Consider the following 13,740-nt stretch of genomic DNA (forward strand, 5'->3'; position numbering starts at 1 on the left):
AACAAAGGAGCAAATTGGGCAAGTAAGCAAGGAAGGTGATGCCTGGAGTCTGAGACGAGGATGGTTGAGATATTTGTTGAGCTTAAAATTGAAAAGAGGCAGGTAATAGAAGTCAAAACACAAAAATGCTGGAGGAACTCAACTGGTCTCACAGCATCCATAGGAAGTAAAGATATATTACCCACATTTTGGCCTGAATCCTTACAGCTTTACCTCCTATGGACACTGTGAGACTGGCTGAGTTCCTCCAGGATTTCTGTGTTTTGACTACAATCACAGTGTCTGCAGACTTCTGTGTTTCGCAGGTAATAGAAAAGTTTCTGTTTTTGTGGACAAAATGGCAGTTCATTTGCATCCATTCTTGATTGATGAAGAAAGCACGGATGGAAATTGTGGACATCTTTAATAATGAACTGCTAGCAGGTTAGCTGGGCCAGATGGCCTATTCCTGCCCTTATTTTTCATGTTCTTATAAATGGGGTGGAACAAATGAAACCAAAGAATTCCAAGTGCTACATCTTAGTTTAAAGAATGGCAGTAGAATAAAATTAGCAATTATAGGCAAAATATTTTGTTGGACTGCAATATGTTCCCCAGGGGCTGTACAAGGACCATTATTTTTCTTTATACACATTAATAATTTGGACTTGAAATAACACAAGCTATACAAACACAGAAAGTTGTGGCAGCAGACTTCCAGGAGCTACTGACAGGTAGATTAACCATGCTGAGCAAATTTAATAAAGAAAAGTGCAAAGAGTTACATTGCCGTAGGATGTATGAGGGAAGTCTTACAATAAATGGCACAATCCCAATAGATTTACATTTTTTTTAAACATAAATTGTTGAAATTGGTCAGGCAAATTAGGAAATAGTTAAAGCAGTATATAGCAAGCTAAGTTTTACGAGTAGTGGCGGTTTTAAAAAATTTGAATGTATTGAATTCCATTTTCTAGTCGAGCATGGCCAACGGAGTTTTTCAATTAAACTACTTAATTTCACCAAAATATTGTTGCTAAATGTTTACTACTAAGAACACTGATGCAGTTCCTTTACTTAAATCAGATCACTTCACTTAATCAAGTCAATTATAGAAATCCAAGAAGTGAAGTGATAAAGGACCACGAGACAAAGAATAAGAATGATAGGTAAACAAGGCCTTCCAAAGGCGGGTAAACACCAGATCAGGTAGCAAGAGGAACAAATTTGGTAATTAATCAAGGACGGTGATGGTGCTGGCCTTTGAGACAAGTTATGATGAATAAATTGATTAATAAATAATTTTTTAAATTCTTATCTTATCAGATGTATAAAAAAACTCACATTTCCCCAACCAGAGACAAATGCAGTCAATAAAATGGTGTGGAGTCAAAGCAACATTTTCACAAAATATTACAAGTTAATGCAACTTACATCATCCTCCTGAACTTTAGAAATTAGATCAAAAAAGATGGGCAACCGACTCAGTCTCTCCATTCCCTCGATTTGTTCTGTAGTGAGATAATCTATCTTTGACACAGAGGAACCATTCAGTACAATCTCCCGACCACGAAGAAAATGCTGGAACTCCAAATCATATGTTGATGGTTCGCTGTGAAACCAAGTTTCAAGTTTGGTATTTGTGTGTAATATTGCTTAAAATGAATGTTTATTACATTTATTCAGAAAAATATAGTTTTCACAAATAATAAACAGTACCTATCAACCTTTCTTACATTGTAGAATACAACATGCAAATACAGGAAAGATTGAAAATTCCACAATGAATTATTTATAAATTATTAAGTTTTCTCAAATCAACACCATTACCTGGTTAGGCCCTTCAGGCGAATCTTAGCCAGCAACATTGCAATGGTAATATGATCATTGTGCAACATGCCCCTTGCTGTTCTGTTAAATGCCACCTATAATATAAATTCAATATAAAATAACATATTATCTTCATGTTGATAAAACACAGTGATTTTTATTTAAATATTTAGAGTTGCAAACCTTTCTTTAAACAATTTGTTCAAATGTACCTGGAAAAGATCCTTTGTAATAATAGAGAGGCGCTGTGTATGATCTTTAACTCCTTTCAAATTTGGATTCTCGTACAGAACAGTGTGATAAATATCCAGGAAGAACTGAAGAGAATACTGATAGAGGAAGTGGATCTATTGATAAAATAACAAAATCAGATTATCCAAACTCAAAATTTTCCTAATTTTCTGAATCTTTTACATTTTAGAAATCAAGAATGGATGTTAGGAAAGTCTCGTGTGGATTCAGATTATGCCACAATTATCTGGTTAATAATAGGTACTGGCATACCTCTGAGCCACAATAAAGCTATTATAAAGACTTTATTACAATTATGAACCAATAAATTATTTGAAAATACTAAAGTTTTCAAAATGTCACTTTATACCCCAAATAACCCGATGTCACACAAAATATTAGACAGACTTCTTTTTTCCACATTATACTTGTTAAAGAAAGATGTCCCAGATCACTTTTAAATGAGACTATTCCCCAATATACCAGTTAATTTAATGGGGGCAAATGTGTACTTTCACAAAAATCAACTTGGCATGCAGGATCATTGTTAAGTTCATTTGTATAAAATGAAGATGTATTTATTTAATTTTACCTGATTTATTGCTTCCATTGTGAAATAGATACTACTGCAGGCTGTAGAAAGAGGTAGGTATTGCTGGGAGACAGCATCTACCTCTGCCATAACAATGTCTGTTTCTTCGACCTTTCTGGTTACCTCTGCTGCCTCTTTTTTCAGATTTTCAAGGGTAGTAATAATGGTGTCATCATCCAAAATACGACCTTTAACTTCATTCAAAGCCTGCAGTAAAGACTTCTCTAGCTGACGTAAACGAAGCTGGAATTCACCTATCAAAAATAATGTCACCAAAAATTGGAACTCTGATCTCAACTACTTTAAATTGACAGGTAACAGCTTCAAGATGGAGAGGTCAAAAAATGAAACAATATAATTTATAAAAATTACTGCATGACAAGCACAGCAATGAACTTTTTTGTGCTTGTTGAGTCGGTTGATACAGGTCGGCACATCATGGGATGAAGGGCCTGTACTGTAATTTCTATGTCTTCTTTGGCTTGGGTTCGCGGACGAAGATTTATAGAGGGGGTAAATGTCCACGTCAGCTGCAGGCTCGTTTGTGGCTGACAAGTCCGATGCGGGACAGGCAGACACGGTTGCAGGAGAAAATTGGTGGGTTGGGGTTGGGTGTTGGGTTTTTCCTCCTTTGTCTTTTGTCAGTGAGGTGGGCTCTGCGGTCTTCTTCAAAGGAGGTTGCTGCCCGCCGAATTGTGAGGCGCCAAGATGCACGTTTTGAGGCGATATCAGCCCACTGGCGGTGGTCAATGTGGCAGGCACCAAGAGATTTCTTTAGGCAGTCCTTGTACCTCTTCTTTCTATGTACAGTTCATTCAACATCAATCTATCTTCTCTGAAGATTATGAAAGTTCTTGCAATAGTTCTAACAAGTACATTTCATTTTAATATGTAGAATTTCTAAGATCTCATTAGCCTATTGAATTATTACAGACCTCATTGATACAAAATGATTCAGTGGATGAATGAATACTAAAAACCAACCTTGCAATTTCAATAGGTCAGAACGTTTCTCATCTACATCTGGTCTCTCAGCCTTCAGCACCTCATTCAGACACTGGCTTTGTAAGCTGCTCCGAGTCACCGTGAAGTTAACAAATGTGACACGAGAGCAGAGGTCTGGTGGGAATTCAACCTACAAAAGACAGCATTTATAATGACCATGTAGCAGACTTCAAAAGGGAGTTTATCTGAAGGCTGCACCTAGCAATTGGAATCAGGTAACTCAGGCAGTTGGATTTGAAAAGCTCAGATCAGCAGGAAGCTGATTGGGCAAAAGATCAAGTGATCCAGGGAACTTGTGACACAGGGTTAATTCAACTCAGCAGTCAAGGGAGATGGTACTATTGAATGGAGTTCCACACAGTACATGCAGCAGTGGGTAGGAAATTTACAACTAAATTTTTTTTCCCAACAACCATTTCTATTTAAACCCACTTCAAAACAGTGATAAACAAATCTCTGAAATTTCTTGAATTTATTTTTTTCCATCATAGTGTAGAATTGCCATTGGAATCTGTCCCAAGCACTGAGAAATCTTTGAACTACTATCTAACTTGACAATTAGTGTTGCAGTTATTTCAGCTAACAATCCCTCCAATGCCAATATCATAAAATGTGGAAACTTCTGCCTAACTTGACCAGGGTGATCAAAATGTCCCACCCACACTCGTCCCAGCTACCTACATTTAGCTCATATCTCTCTACACCCATCCTATCCATGCATCTATCCAAATGCACTACCTGCATCAACAGCCTCCTCTGGCAGCCTGCACTATGCACTCAAGAAATTTCTAAAAACTGAATTTTGAACATTTTAAAACTGCAATCAGCGTAACTAGAAGTAAACCAAGGTCTTTAAATAAACACATTGCAACTGTTTCTTTGGAGTCAAATCATGGATTTACATAATTTATGCTATAATTTCATTTATCCAGGAATGGGAAAATATATGTAATAAGTAAATATCCTTAAAAAGTGACTTACTGTTGGGTCTCGGGTGGACAGGAAAATAACAAATGATGGTGATAGGTCAATATCTTGGTCGCCAAGAGTAATAAGTACTCTACCCCCAGTCCTGCGAACCTCACGATTCAGCACAGGGTTCAATATTGGATCATAACTTTCAACATCCTAAAAATAAAAGAGATAAACATGATAAATATACAAAAACTATCAAAAGCAAAAAGTTGTTACATAATGTATTTGTGTCACTAACCTGAACAAGTAATGGGTTACCAAATCTTAATGCGCTCTCTAGGTTCTTTCTGAAGGCATCATCCAAGAAGCTGGTCCTAGTAATTTTGCGTTCCTTGTATTCATTCATGATAAATTCGGTGGCTTGACCAGATGGATCAATAATTAATGGGTACCTTTTCATAAGAGAAATATTTTAGGAAGAGGCAATAGAAACATAAGGACTAGATTTCATAGCAAAATATCATAAACAATACAATGAAAAACTGGATGATGAAATTAGAACACAGAACACTACAGCATAGTACAGGCCCTTTGGCCCTCGATGCCGACCCAAATATTCCTTTTAAAAAATTACTAAACCCTCCCTACCCTGTAACCCTCTGTTTTTCTTCTATCCATGTAAGAGTCTCTTAAATCCACCTAAATGTTTCAGCCTCCACCACCATCTCTGGCAAGCCACAACTATCGGGGTAAAATACTTATCCCTGATGTCTCCCCTAAACTTCCCTCCCTTCATTTTGTACAACTCTTCTGGTGTTTGCTATTCCTGCCTTGGCAAACAGGCACTGGCTGTCCACTCTATTACTCTCATAATCTCTCATCCTTCTATATTCTAAAGCAACAAGTCTCAACTCTGTTAACCTTGCCTCACAAGACTTATTTTTCCACTCCAGGTAACATCCTGGTAAATCTCCTCTGCACCCTCTCCATAGCTTACACATCCTTCTAATAATGTGACCAGAAATGAACAATAACCTAAGTGTGGCATTACCTGAGATTTGTAGAGTTGCAACATGACCTCTCTACTCTTGAACTAAATCCCACTATTAATGAAGCCCAGCATCCCATAGGCTTTCTTAACTATCCTATCAATCTTTGCAGCAACCTTGAAGGATGCATGGATTTGGAGCCCAAGGTCATCCACACTCTTACATAACCGACCATTAACCCTGTATTTAGACTTCTGGTTTGTCCTTCCAAAATGCATCACCTCACACTTAGCTAGAGATTAGGGTAGAAGGTAGAAAAGAGAATGTACGTGAGGGTCATTCTCTGAAATGCATATATTTTAATGCAAGAAGCATAGTGAACAAGGTAGATGAGCTTAAAGCATGGACAGATACTTGGGGTCACAATATTGTGGCAATTAGTGAGACCTGGCTACAAGAGGGGCAGGACTGGCAACTTAACGTTCCAGGATACATATGTTTTAGATGTGATAGATCAGGGGGTAAAAAAAGGGGGAGGAGTTGCTCTGCTTGTTAAGGAGGACATTACTGCCGTGAGGTGGCAAGTTGGTCTGGAGGGATCGTCCAGTGAGGCTGTTTGGGTGGAATTGACGGGGTGAAGGAGGCATGAGGGTGCTAATAGGGGTGTATTACAGACCACCAAATGGGTCAAGAAAACTAGAGGAACAAATGTGTAGAGAGATAACGTATATGTGTGAGAATCATAAGGTAGTGATCATGGGAGATTTTAACTTCCCTCACATTGATTGGGATACCCATACAGTTAGAGGGCTGCATGGGCTAGAGTTCGTTAAATATGTTCAAGATTGTTTTCTGAATCAATTAGTAGAAGAACCGACTTGGGACAGTGTAATACTGGATCTCCTGTTAGGGAACAAGCTAGGTCAGGTATCAGGCATCAATGTTGGAGATCCAATTGGATCTAGTGATCATAATTCTGTTAGTTTTGAGGTAGTTTTAGGGAAGAGCAAGGAGGGGCCTAAAGTTGAGGTTCTGGATTGGAGAAGAGCAAATTTTGAAGGAATAAGAAGGGATTTGGGGAGTATTGAGTGGGACAGGATATTTTCAGGTGAGGGTGTAAATGAAAAATGGAGGATATTCAAAAAAGAAATTTTGAGGGTAGAGTAGTTATGTCCCAGTGAGGATCAAAGGAAAGGCTGGAAGTCATAGGGAGGCTTGGTTTTCAAGGAATATTGGAAATTTGGTTAGGAGAAAAAGGGAGGTGTACAAGAGGTGTAAAGAACAGGGAGCTGACAATTTGAAGGAGGACTACAAGGAGTGTAGAAGGAATCTTAAGAAAGAAATTAGAAAGTCCAAAAAAAGGCACGAAGAGGCTTTGGCAGACAGAGTAAAAATAAATCCAAAGGGTTTCTATAAGTACATTAAAAGTAAAAGATTAGTGAGGGATAAAATTGGACCCCTTGTAGATCGTGAGGGTAGACTGAGCGAGAAGTCAGAGGAAATGGGGGAAATTTTGAATGATTTCTTTGCCTCAGTATTCACTAGGGAAAAAAATATTGAACCAGTTGAGGTAAAGAAAAATAGTGGGGAGGTAATGAAGCATATAAGGATAACCGAGGAGGTAGTGATGGCTGTGTTGAAAAAGATAAAGGTAGATAAATCTCCGGGACCGGACAAAATATTCCCAAGGACACTCAGGGAGGCTAGTGGACAGATAGTGGGGCCATTAACAGACATATTTAGGATGTCACTGGCCACGGGGGTAGTGCCAAAGGATTGGAGGGTGGCGCATGTGGTTCCGCTGTTTAAGAAAGGGTCTAAATGTAAACCTGGGAATTATAGGCCCGTGAGTCTGATGTCTATGGTGGGCAACTTGATGGAAAGTGTTCTGAGGGATGCTATTTACAAATATTTGGAGGTATAGGGAGTAATCAGCATGGTTTTGTCAGGGGTAGATCATGCTTGACAAACCTGATTGAGTTTTTCGAGGGGGTTACAAAAAAGGTTGATGAAGGGAAAGCTGTGGATGTTGTCTATTTAGACTTTAGTAAAGCTTTTGACAAAGTTCCCCACAGGAGGTTAGGAAAAAAGGAGGAGGCATTAGGTATAAATGAGGAGGTAGTGAAATGGATTCAGCAATGGTTGGATGGGAGGTGTCAGAGAGTAGTGGTAGAAAATTGTTTGTCCAATTGGAGGCCGGTGACTAGTGAAGTTCCTCAGGGATCGGTCCTGGGTCCACTATTATTTGTTATATATATTAACGATCTGGAAGTAGGGGTGAATTGGATAAGCAAGTTTGCGGATGATACAAAAATTGGTGGTGTTGTGGACAGTGAGGTAGATTACCGTAGATTAAAAGGTGATTTAGGAAGGCTGGAGGTGTGGGCTGAGAAATGGCTGATGGAATTTAATACAGATAAGTGTGAGGTGTTACATTTTGGAAAGGCAAATCTAAATAGGTCATATGCATTAAATGGTAGGCTATTGAGATGTGCAGAGCAACAAAGGGATTTAGGAGTTGTGGTAAATAGTACCCTCAAGGCTGATACTCAGGTAGATGGTGTGGTGAAGAAGGCATTTGGAATGTTGGCCTTCATAAATCAGAGTATTGAATTCAAGAGTAGGGAGGTTATGATGAAATTGTACAAGGCATTGGTGAGGCCAAATTTGGAGTACTGTGTACAGTTTTGGTCACCAAATTATAGGAATGATATAAACAAAATAGAGAGAGTGCAGAGAAGGTTCACGAGAATGTTGACAGGATTTCAAGGTTGTGCAGACTAGGGCTTTTTTCTCTGGAGCGTAGAAGATTGAGGGGGGACTTGATAGAGGTGTTTAAGATTTTAAAAGGGACAGAGAGTAAATGTGGATAGGCTTTTTCAATTAAGAGTGGGGGAGATTCAAACTAGAGGGCATGGTTTAAGATTGAAGGGGGAAAATTATAAGGGGAACATGAGGGGAAATTTCTTTACGCAAAAGGTGGTAGGGATGTGGAATGAGCTTCCGGAAGACGTGGTTGAGGCGGGATCATTGGTTACCTTTAAGGATAGACTGGATAGTTACATGGAGAGGAGAGGACTGGAGGGGTACGGACTGGGTGCTGGTCAGTGGGACTAGGAGGGTGGGGATTTGTTACGGCATGGACTAGTAGGGCCAAACTGGCCTGTTCTGTGCTGTAAGTGGTTATATGGTTATATGGATTGAACTCCGTCTGCCACTACTTCACCCAACTCTGCATCTTGCCTGTATCCTCTTGTAACCTTTGACCACTTTCAGCTCCATCCACAACTCCTCCAATCCTTGCATCATCTACAAACTAACTGACCCATCCTTTCGCCTCTTCATCCAGGTCATTTATAAACATCACAAAGAGCAGGGGTCCCAGAACAGATCTTTACAGTACTCCACTATTCACTGACCTCCAGGCAGAATAATTTCCCTCCACTATACTCTCTGCTTTCCACCTGCAAGCCAATTTTTATCCACAAAGCCAAAGTTCCATGGATCCCATACCTCATGACTTTCTGAATGAGTTTCTCATGGGGGACCTTGTCAAATGCCTTGCTAACATCCATATAGACCACATCTACCACCATACCCTCATCAATTTCTTTTGTTACCTCTTCAAAATATTCAATTAGGTTTGTGTGGCACAATTTCCCCTCACAAAGCCATGCTGACTATCCTTGTGTAGAATGCTCCAAATGTTCATAGATCCTATACTTAAGAATCCTCTCCAATGGTTTTCACACCACTGAGGTAAGACTCACCTGTCTTTAAATCCCAGGATTTTCCCTATTACCTTTTTTTTTAAATAAGAGGACTCAAAGATCATAGCTACTGCTCCAGCTATCTCTTCTCTCACTTCCCATAGCATCCTGAGAAATATTGCATCCGGTCCCGGGGACATAATAATCTTGATGTCTTTAAGAAGATCCAAAACTTCCTCTTTCTTAATCTCCACATTGTCCAGCACACAAGCCTGTTCTATTTTGACCTCACCCTGATTAAGTTCCTTTCTCTTGTGAATAATGAAGCAAAGTATTCATTTAGGACCTCCTCAACCTCCAGGCATATGTTGCCTCCTTCATCCTTTAGTGGCCCCACCTTCGTCCTCATTATCCTTCTGTTCTTCATATATGCTAGAATGCCTTGGGGTTCTCCTTAATCCTACATGCCAAGGCCTTCTCATATCCCTTTGAGCTCTCCTAAATCTCTTAAGCTCCTTCAAGGCTACCATATACTTCTCATGAGCTCTTCCTTTATGAAATATATTCTTTCTTCTTCCTCTTGACCAGCTACCACACTTGCTTTGTCAACCACGGTTCCCTTTTCCTAGTATCTTTTCTCTGTCTCAATGGGACAAACCTTTCCAGAACCCAGCAAAATGGTCCCTAAACTTCCTTCACATTAGTTCTGTGCTTTTACCCTCGAACATCATTTTCCAATTTACTCTCATTAGTTCCTGCCTTATTCCATTGTAATTAGCCCTTCTCCAATTAAACACTTTTCCATTTTGTCTGTTTTTATCCATATCCATACTTGTGCTAAAACTTATTGAGTTGTGGTCACTCTCACCAAAATGCTCCCCCATCTTGAGATCTGCCACCTGACCAGGTTCATTATCCAGGATTAGATCCATTACTGTCTCTCTTCTTGTCGGCTGGTCCACATATTGTGTCAGGAATCCTTCTTGAACACACCTGACAAATTTAGCCCCATCTATCCCTCTTGCAGTCAGTAAGTGTCAGTCAAAATTAGGAATGTTAAAATCACCCATAACTTCAACCCTGTATATCCTGCACTATTCCAAAATATTCCTGCTTACCGTTCCTCGGTGTCCCAAGAACTATTGGGGGACCAATAGACTATTCCTAGTACAGTGATTGCTCCCTTCCTATTTGACTTCCATTCACATCGTTTCAATAGATACTCCCTTCTGCAACATCCTCCCTTTTTATAGCTATGATACCATACCTGACCAAACTAGTTTAAACCTTCCCCCACAGCTCTAGCAAACCTGCCGCGAGAATATTGATCCCTTTTCAGTTCAGGTGTAGCCCATCCTTTTTGTATATGTCAGACCACCCCCAGAAGAGATCCCAACGATCCACAAACATGAACCCCTACCACCTGCACCAACTCTTCAGTCACGCATTCATCTGCCACAACTTCCTATTTCTACCCTCTCTGGCGCGTGGCACAGGCAGCAATCCCAAGATTACCACCCTTGAGGTCCTGCTTTTCAGCTTCTTACCCAACACTACCCCTTATCTATGTCATTGGACCACCACATCTGGCAGTTCACCCTCCCCCAGATGCCTCAAAATTCAAACGGATGCTTCCAAAATTAACAAGAACTGGGTTTTCTGAAGAGAAAATGGAAAAAAGAAAATTGTGCATGCTAAATCATACAGATTAGAAACAAAAGGCATGATTTGAGTACGTGGAAATCTGGAAAAGATTTGTGATTTCGTTCATACATATGTGTTGTGAAACTCACCAAGCAAACAAGAGCAAAGGAGGAAGAAACTAAAACGCATTGTGTAAATTGACATACCTGGGACAATATTCAGGGTTGGAGCAAAAATCTGCCCACAAATTTCTCTAAGACTGAAATTGCTGCAAGAATGCAGATTTAAATCTAAATTTCATAATGTGAAATTGGTGACCAAATTTTCTAAATTACTGAACCAATCTGCCTCCCAATTGTTTGTCATTCTCTCACTATTATTGGTAATAGATGTCTGTTTCAGTTAATCTTCAGAATTAGTTTAAGAAACTGTTCCTATGACAGGCATGTAGGGAAGTATTTAAAACTGTCATCAAATTCTGAAGTCAACAGAACTCTACTTTACAAAGCTCCCCGCCCCATCCTGCACGTTAAACATGTTCGTGCTACATGAGAATATTTTTTACACGTTGAAAGAACGCGCATAATTTATAGCGGGCGTGGGAAAGTCAAACCGCCAATTTATAGTGGGCATGGGAATATAATAGCGGCATTGAGAGAACATGCACAATTTATTGTGGCCATGGGAAAGATGTGCCGGCAATTTATAGTGAGCATGTGAATATAATAGCGACCTTGAAAAATGCACACAATTTATAGCGGCAGTGGGGAAGATGAGCCAGCAATTTGTAGTGAGCATGAGAACGTTAACAGTGGCAATGAAAGAATGAGCACAATTTATAGCAGCTGTGGGAAAGATGCACCGGCAATTTAAAACGAGCATGTAATATTATAGCAAGCATGAGAATGTAATAGCAGCAATGAAAGAACCTGGACAATTTATATTGGCCATGGGGAAGACACAATTTAAAGCGAGCATGTAATATTATAGCAAGCATGAGAATGTAATAGCAGCAATGAAAGAACACGCACAATTTATATTGGCCATGGGAAAGAAGGGCCAGAGTATGGGAATATTATAGTGAGCATAAGAATGTAATAGCGGCAATGAAAGAATGAACACAATTTATAGCAGCCGTGGGAAAGAAGTAATTTATAGCGAGCATGGGAATGTAATAGCAGCATAGAAAGAACATGCACAATTTGTAGCAGGCATGGAAAATTTGGATCTTGGGAATATCTCTTTGTACTGAATACCATGGTATTCCTATAAACGTGTCATTCTGGCTAGAGTACTGCACCTTATTAATTGCCCAGATCAGTCCCTGAGGGAGGAGATTAACATATCAAGTGCCTCTGATTTGAGACATTAGAATGAAAATCATGCTCAACTCTGAAGTCTGTCTTTGATCTACAGGTAGTCCTTGACTTACGACCTACACGAGTTATGTCCTCTGGCATGTAGAACTTATAAAAATAAAAAAATCTTTATTAAAATGACTGTACAAGTACATATTTTGCATTAACTGTATACAGCAGTCCCTGCTCCTGGCAGTCCCCGACTTACGACCAACCCAAAACCATCAATTCGCCGGACCCAATTACGGTCGTAATTTGGAGACTACCTGTATTTAATTGATTCTTCTCCAAACCTCGTTAATATGTTGTAGCAGGATATCATCTATATAATGGGAGACTGACATTTCTGGAAGAAGTTGATTGGGTATTAATTGTGAGAGATTAACTGTGGCAGATAATGGTATGTGCTTTGTCTTATGCCCCATTTAAATACAAATTGCTTTTGTCAGTCAGAATTTAGAATACTACACCCATGTGATATATGCATGTGCGTGTTATATGAAAATATTTTACACAATTTGCGATTTTTTGCATGTTATATGAATGAAAATACGGTAAAAGAAAAAGCAGCCTGTCATCCCTATTGCACATCAGACATGAATTAGAATTGAGCAAGACTGCAAAAGTCTCATAACCCAGAAATCCACTGAGCAGTTAATTACTGCACCTCCTTCAGAACACTGTCACAAAGATTGTAAAATTTTTATTAACTTTTTTATGCTAGGCACCCTGTGAAGCATGCACTGGTTAAACCTTTTCAGGAGATCAAAGCATTTTACCTTCATAATACTGTTCTTATTTATTTAGTTTATTTTAGTGAGACTGATTAATTAAAACTGTAATTAAAAAGCCGTGTAAACATTTTCAAATTATTTTACTATTAATGATCCAACTTCCTTGTTCAAATATACCAGTTACTGGAATAGAAAGTGTCATAAAATTTACTTTGGTTGTACAAGATTAACACGTATGCCATTTGATTCACCGAATTGCAGAAGGTAATACATCAGCAAAAGAATCTAAAAGTGATAGTGATAAATATGGGAATCTTCTCAATACTGCATTGCCATTAAGTGCACATATTTTTTCTGTGCTTCAAGTACAAAGTTCATTTTACCAAAAAATATATTCCAGAAAGCCAGTTTCCACAGCCATACTAGGGGCAAACATGTTCAATCCATTGACATATATTGATAACCATTAGAAATTGCTGAGTGCAACAGATAATGTGAATAAGCAAAAATCCCCACTCTATACTCTGCCATGCTGTAAACTTCATACATCTCTTTTGGATACATACCTATTGAAACGTTTCAGCATGATGGCATTTTCTGTGCACAAGTCATCTGCAGGTAGAGAGTTTGCTTGCCAGCGCAGGCGTTCATCAGCATTAGATAGATACTCTGTTCTTGCAATATCTGTGCGGAACTGTTAGAAGACAATAATTGGGAATATACCAGTATCTGTGACAGAAATTTACAAAGTAC

At 39.1% G+C, this 13,740-nt stretch overlaps 1 protein-coding gene across 4 annotated transcripts in view; it reads right to left on the bottom strand.

Moving 5' to 3' along the window:
* dync1h1 (dynein, cytoplasmic 1, heavy chain 1) overlaps window positions 1-13,740 on the bottom strand; it is a 114,260-nt gene that overhangs the window by 19,949 nt on the left and 80,571 nt on the right. For all 4 annotated transcript variants that reach the window (XM_069916423.1, XM_069916420.1, XM_069916422.1 and 1 more), the window contains exons 56-63: window positions 13,554-13,681; window positions 4,851-5,004; window positions 4,619-4,765; window positions 3,617-3,767; window positions 2,633-2,886; window positions 2,022-2,156; window positions 1,810-1,904; window positions 1,414-1,591 (exon numbers count right to left, since the gene is read on the bottom strand). In XM_069916423.1, the coding sequence (XP_069772524.1) occupies window positions 1,414-1,591; window positions 1,810-1,904; window positions 2,022-2,156; window positions 2,633-2,886; window positions 3,617-3,767; window positions 4,619-4,765; window positions 4,851-5,004; window positions 13,554-13,681 (1,242 nt within the window). The remainder of the gene's footprint in view (window positions 1-1,413; window positions 1,592-1,809; window positions 1,905-2,021; window positions 2,157-2,632; window positions 2,887-3,616; window positions 3,768-4,618; window positions 4,766-4,850; window positions 5,005-13,553; window positions 13,682-13,740) is intronic.

The sequence above is a fragment of the Narcine bancroftii genome, chromosome 2 (genome assembly GCF_036971445.1).
Source record: "Narcine bancroftii isolate sNarBan1 chromosome 2, sNarBan1.hap1, whole genome shotgun sequence".
Classification (NCBI taxonomy): Eukaryota; Metazoa; Chordata; class Chondrichthyes; order Torpediniformes; family Narcinidae; genus Narcine; species Narcine bancroftii.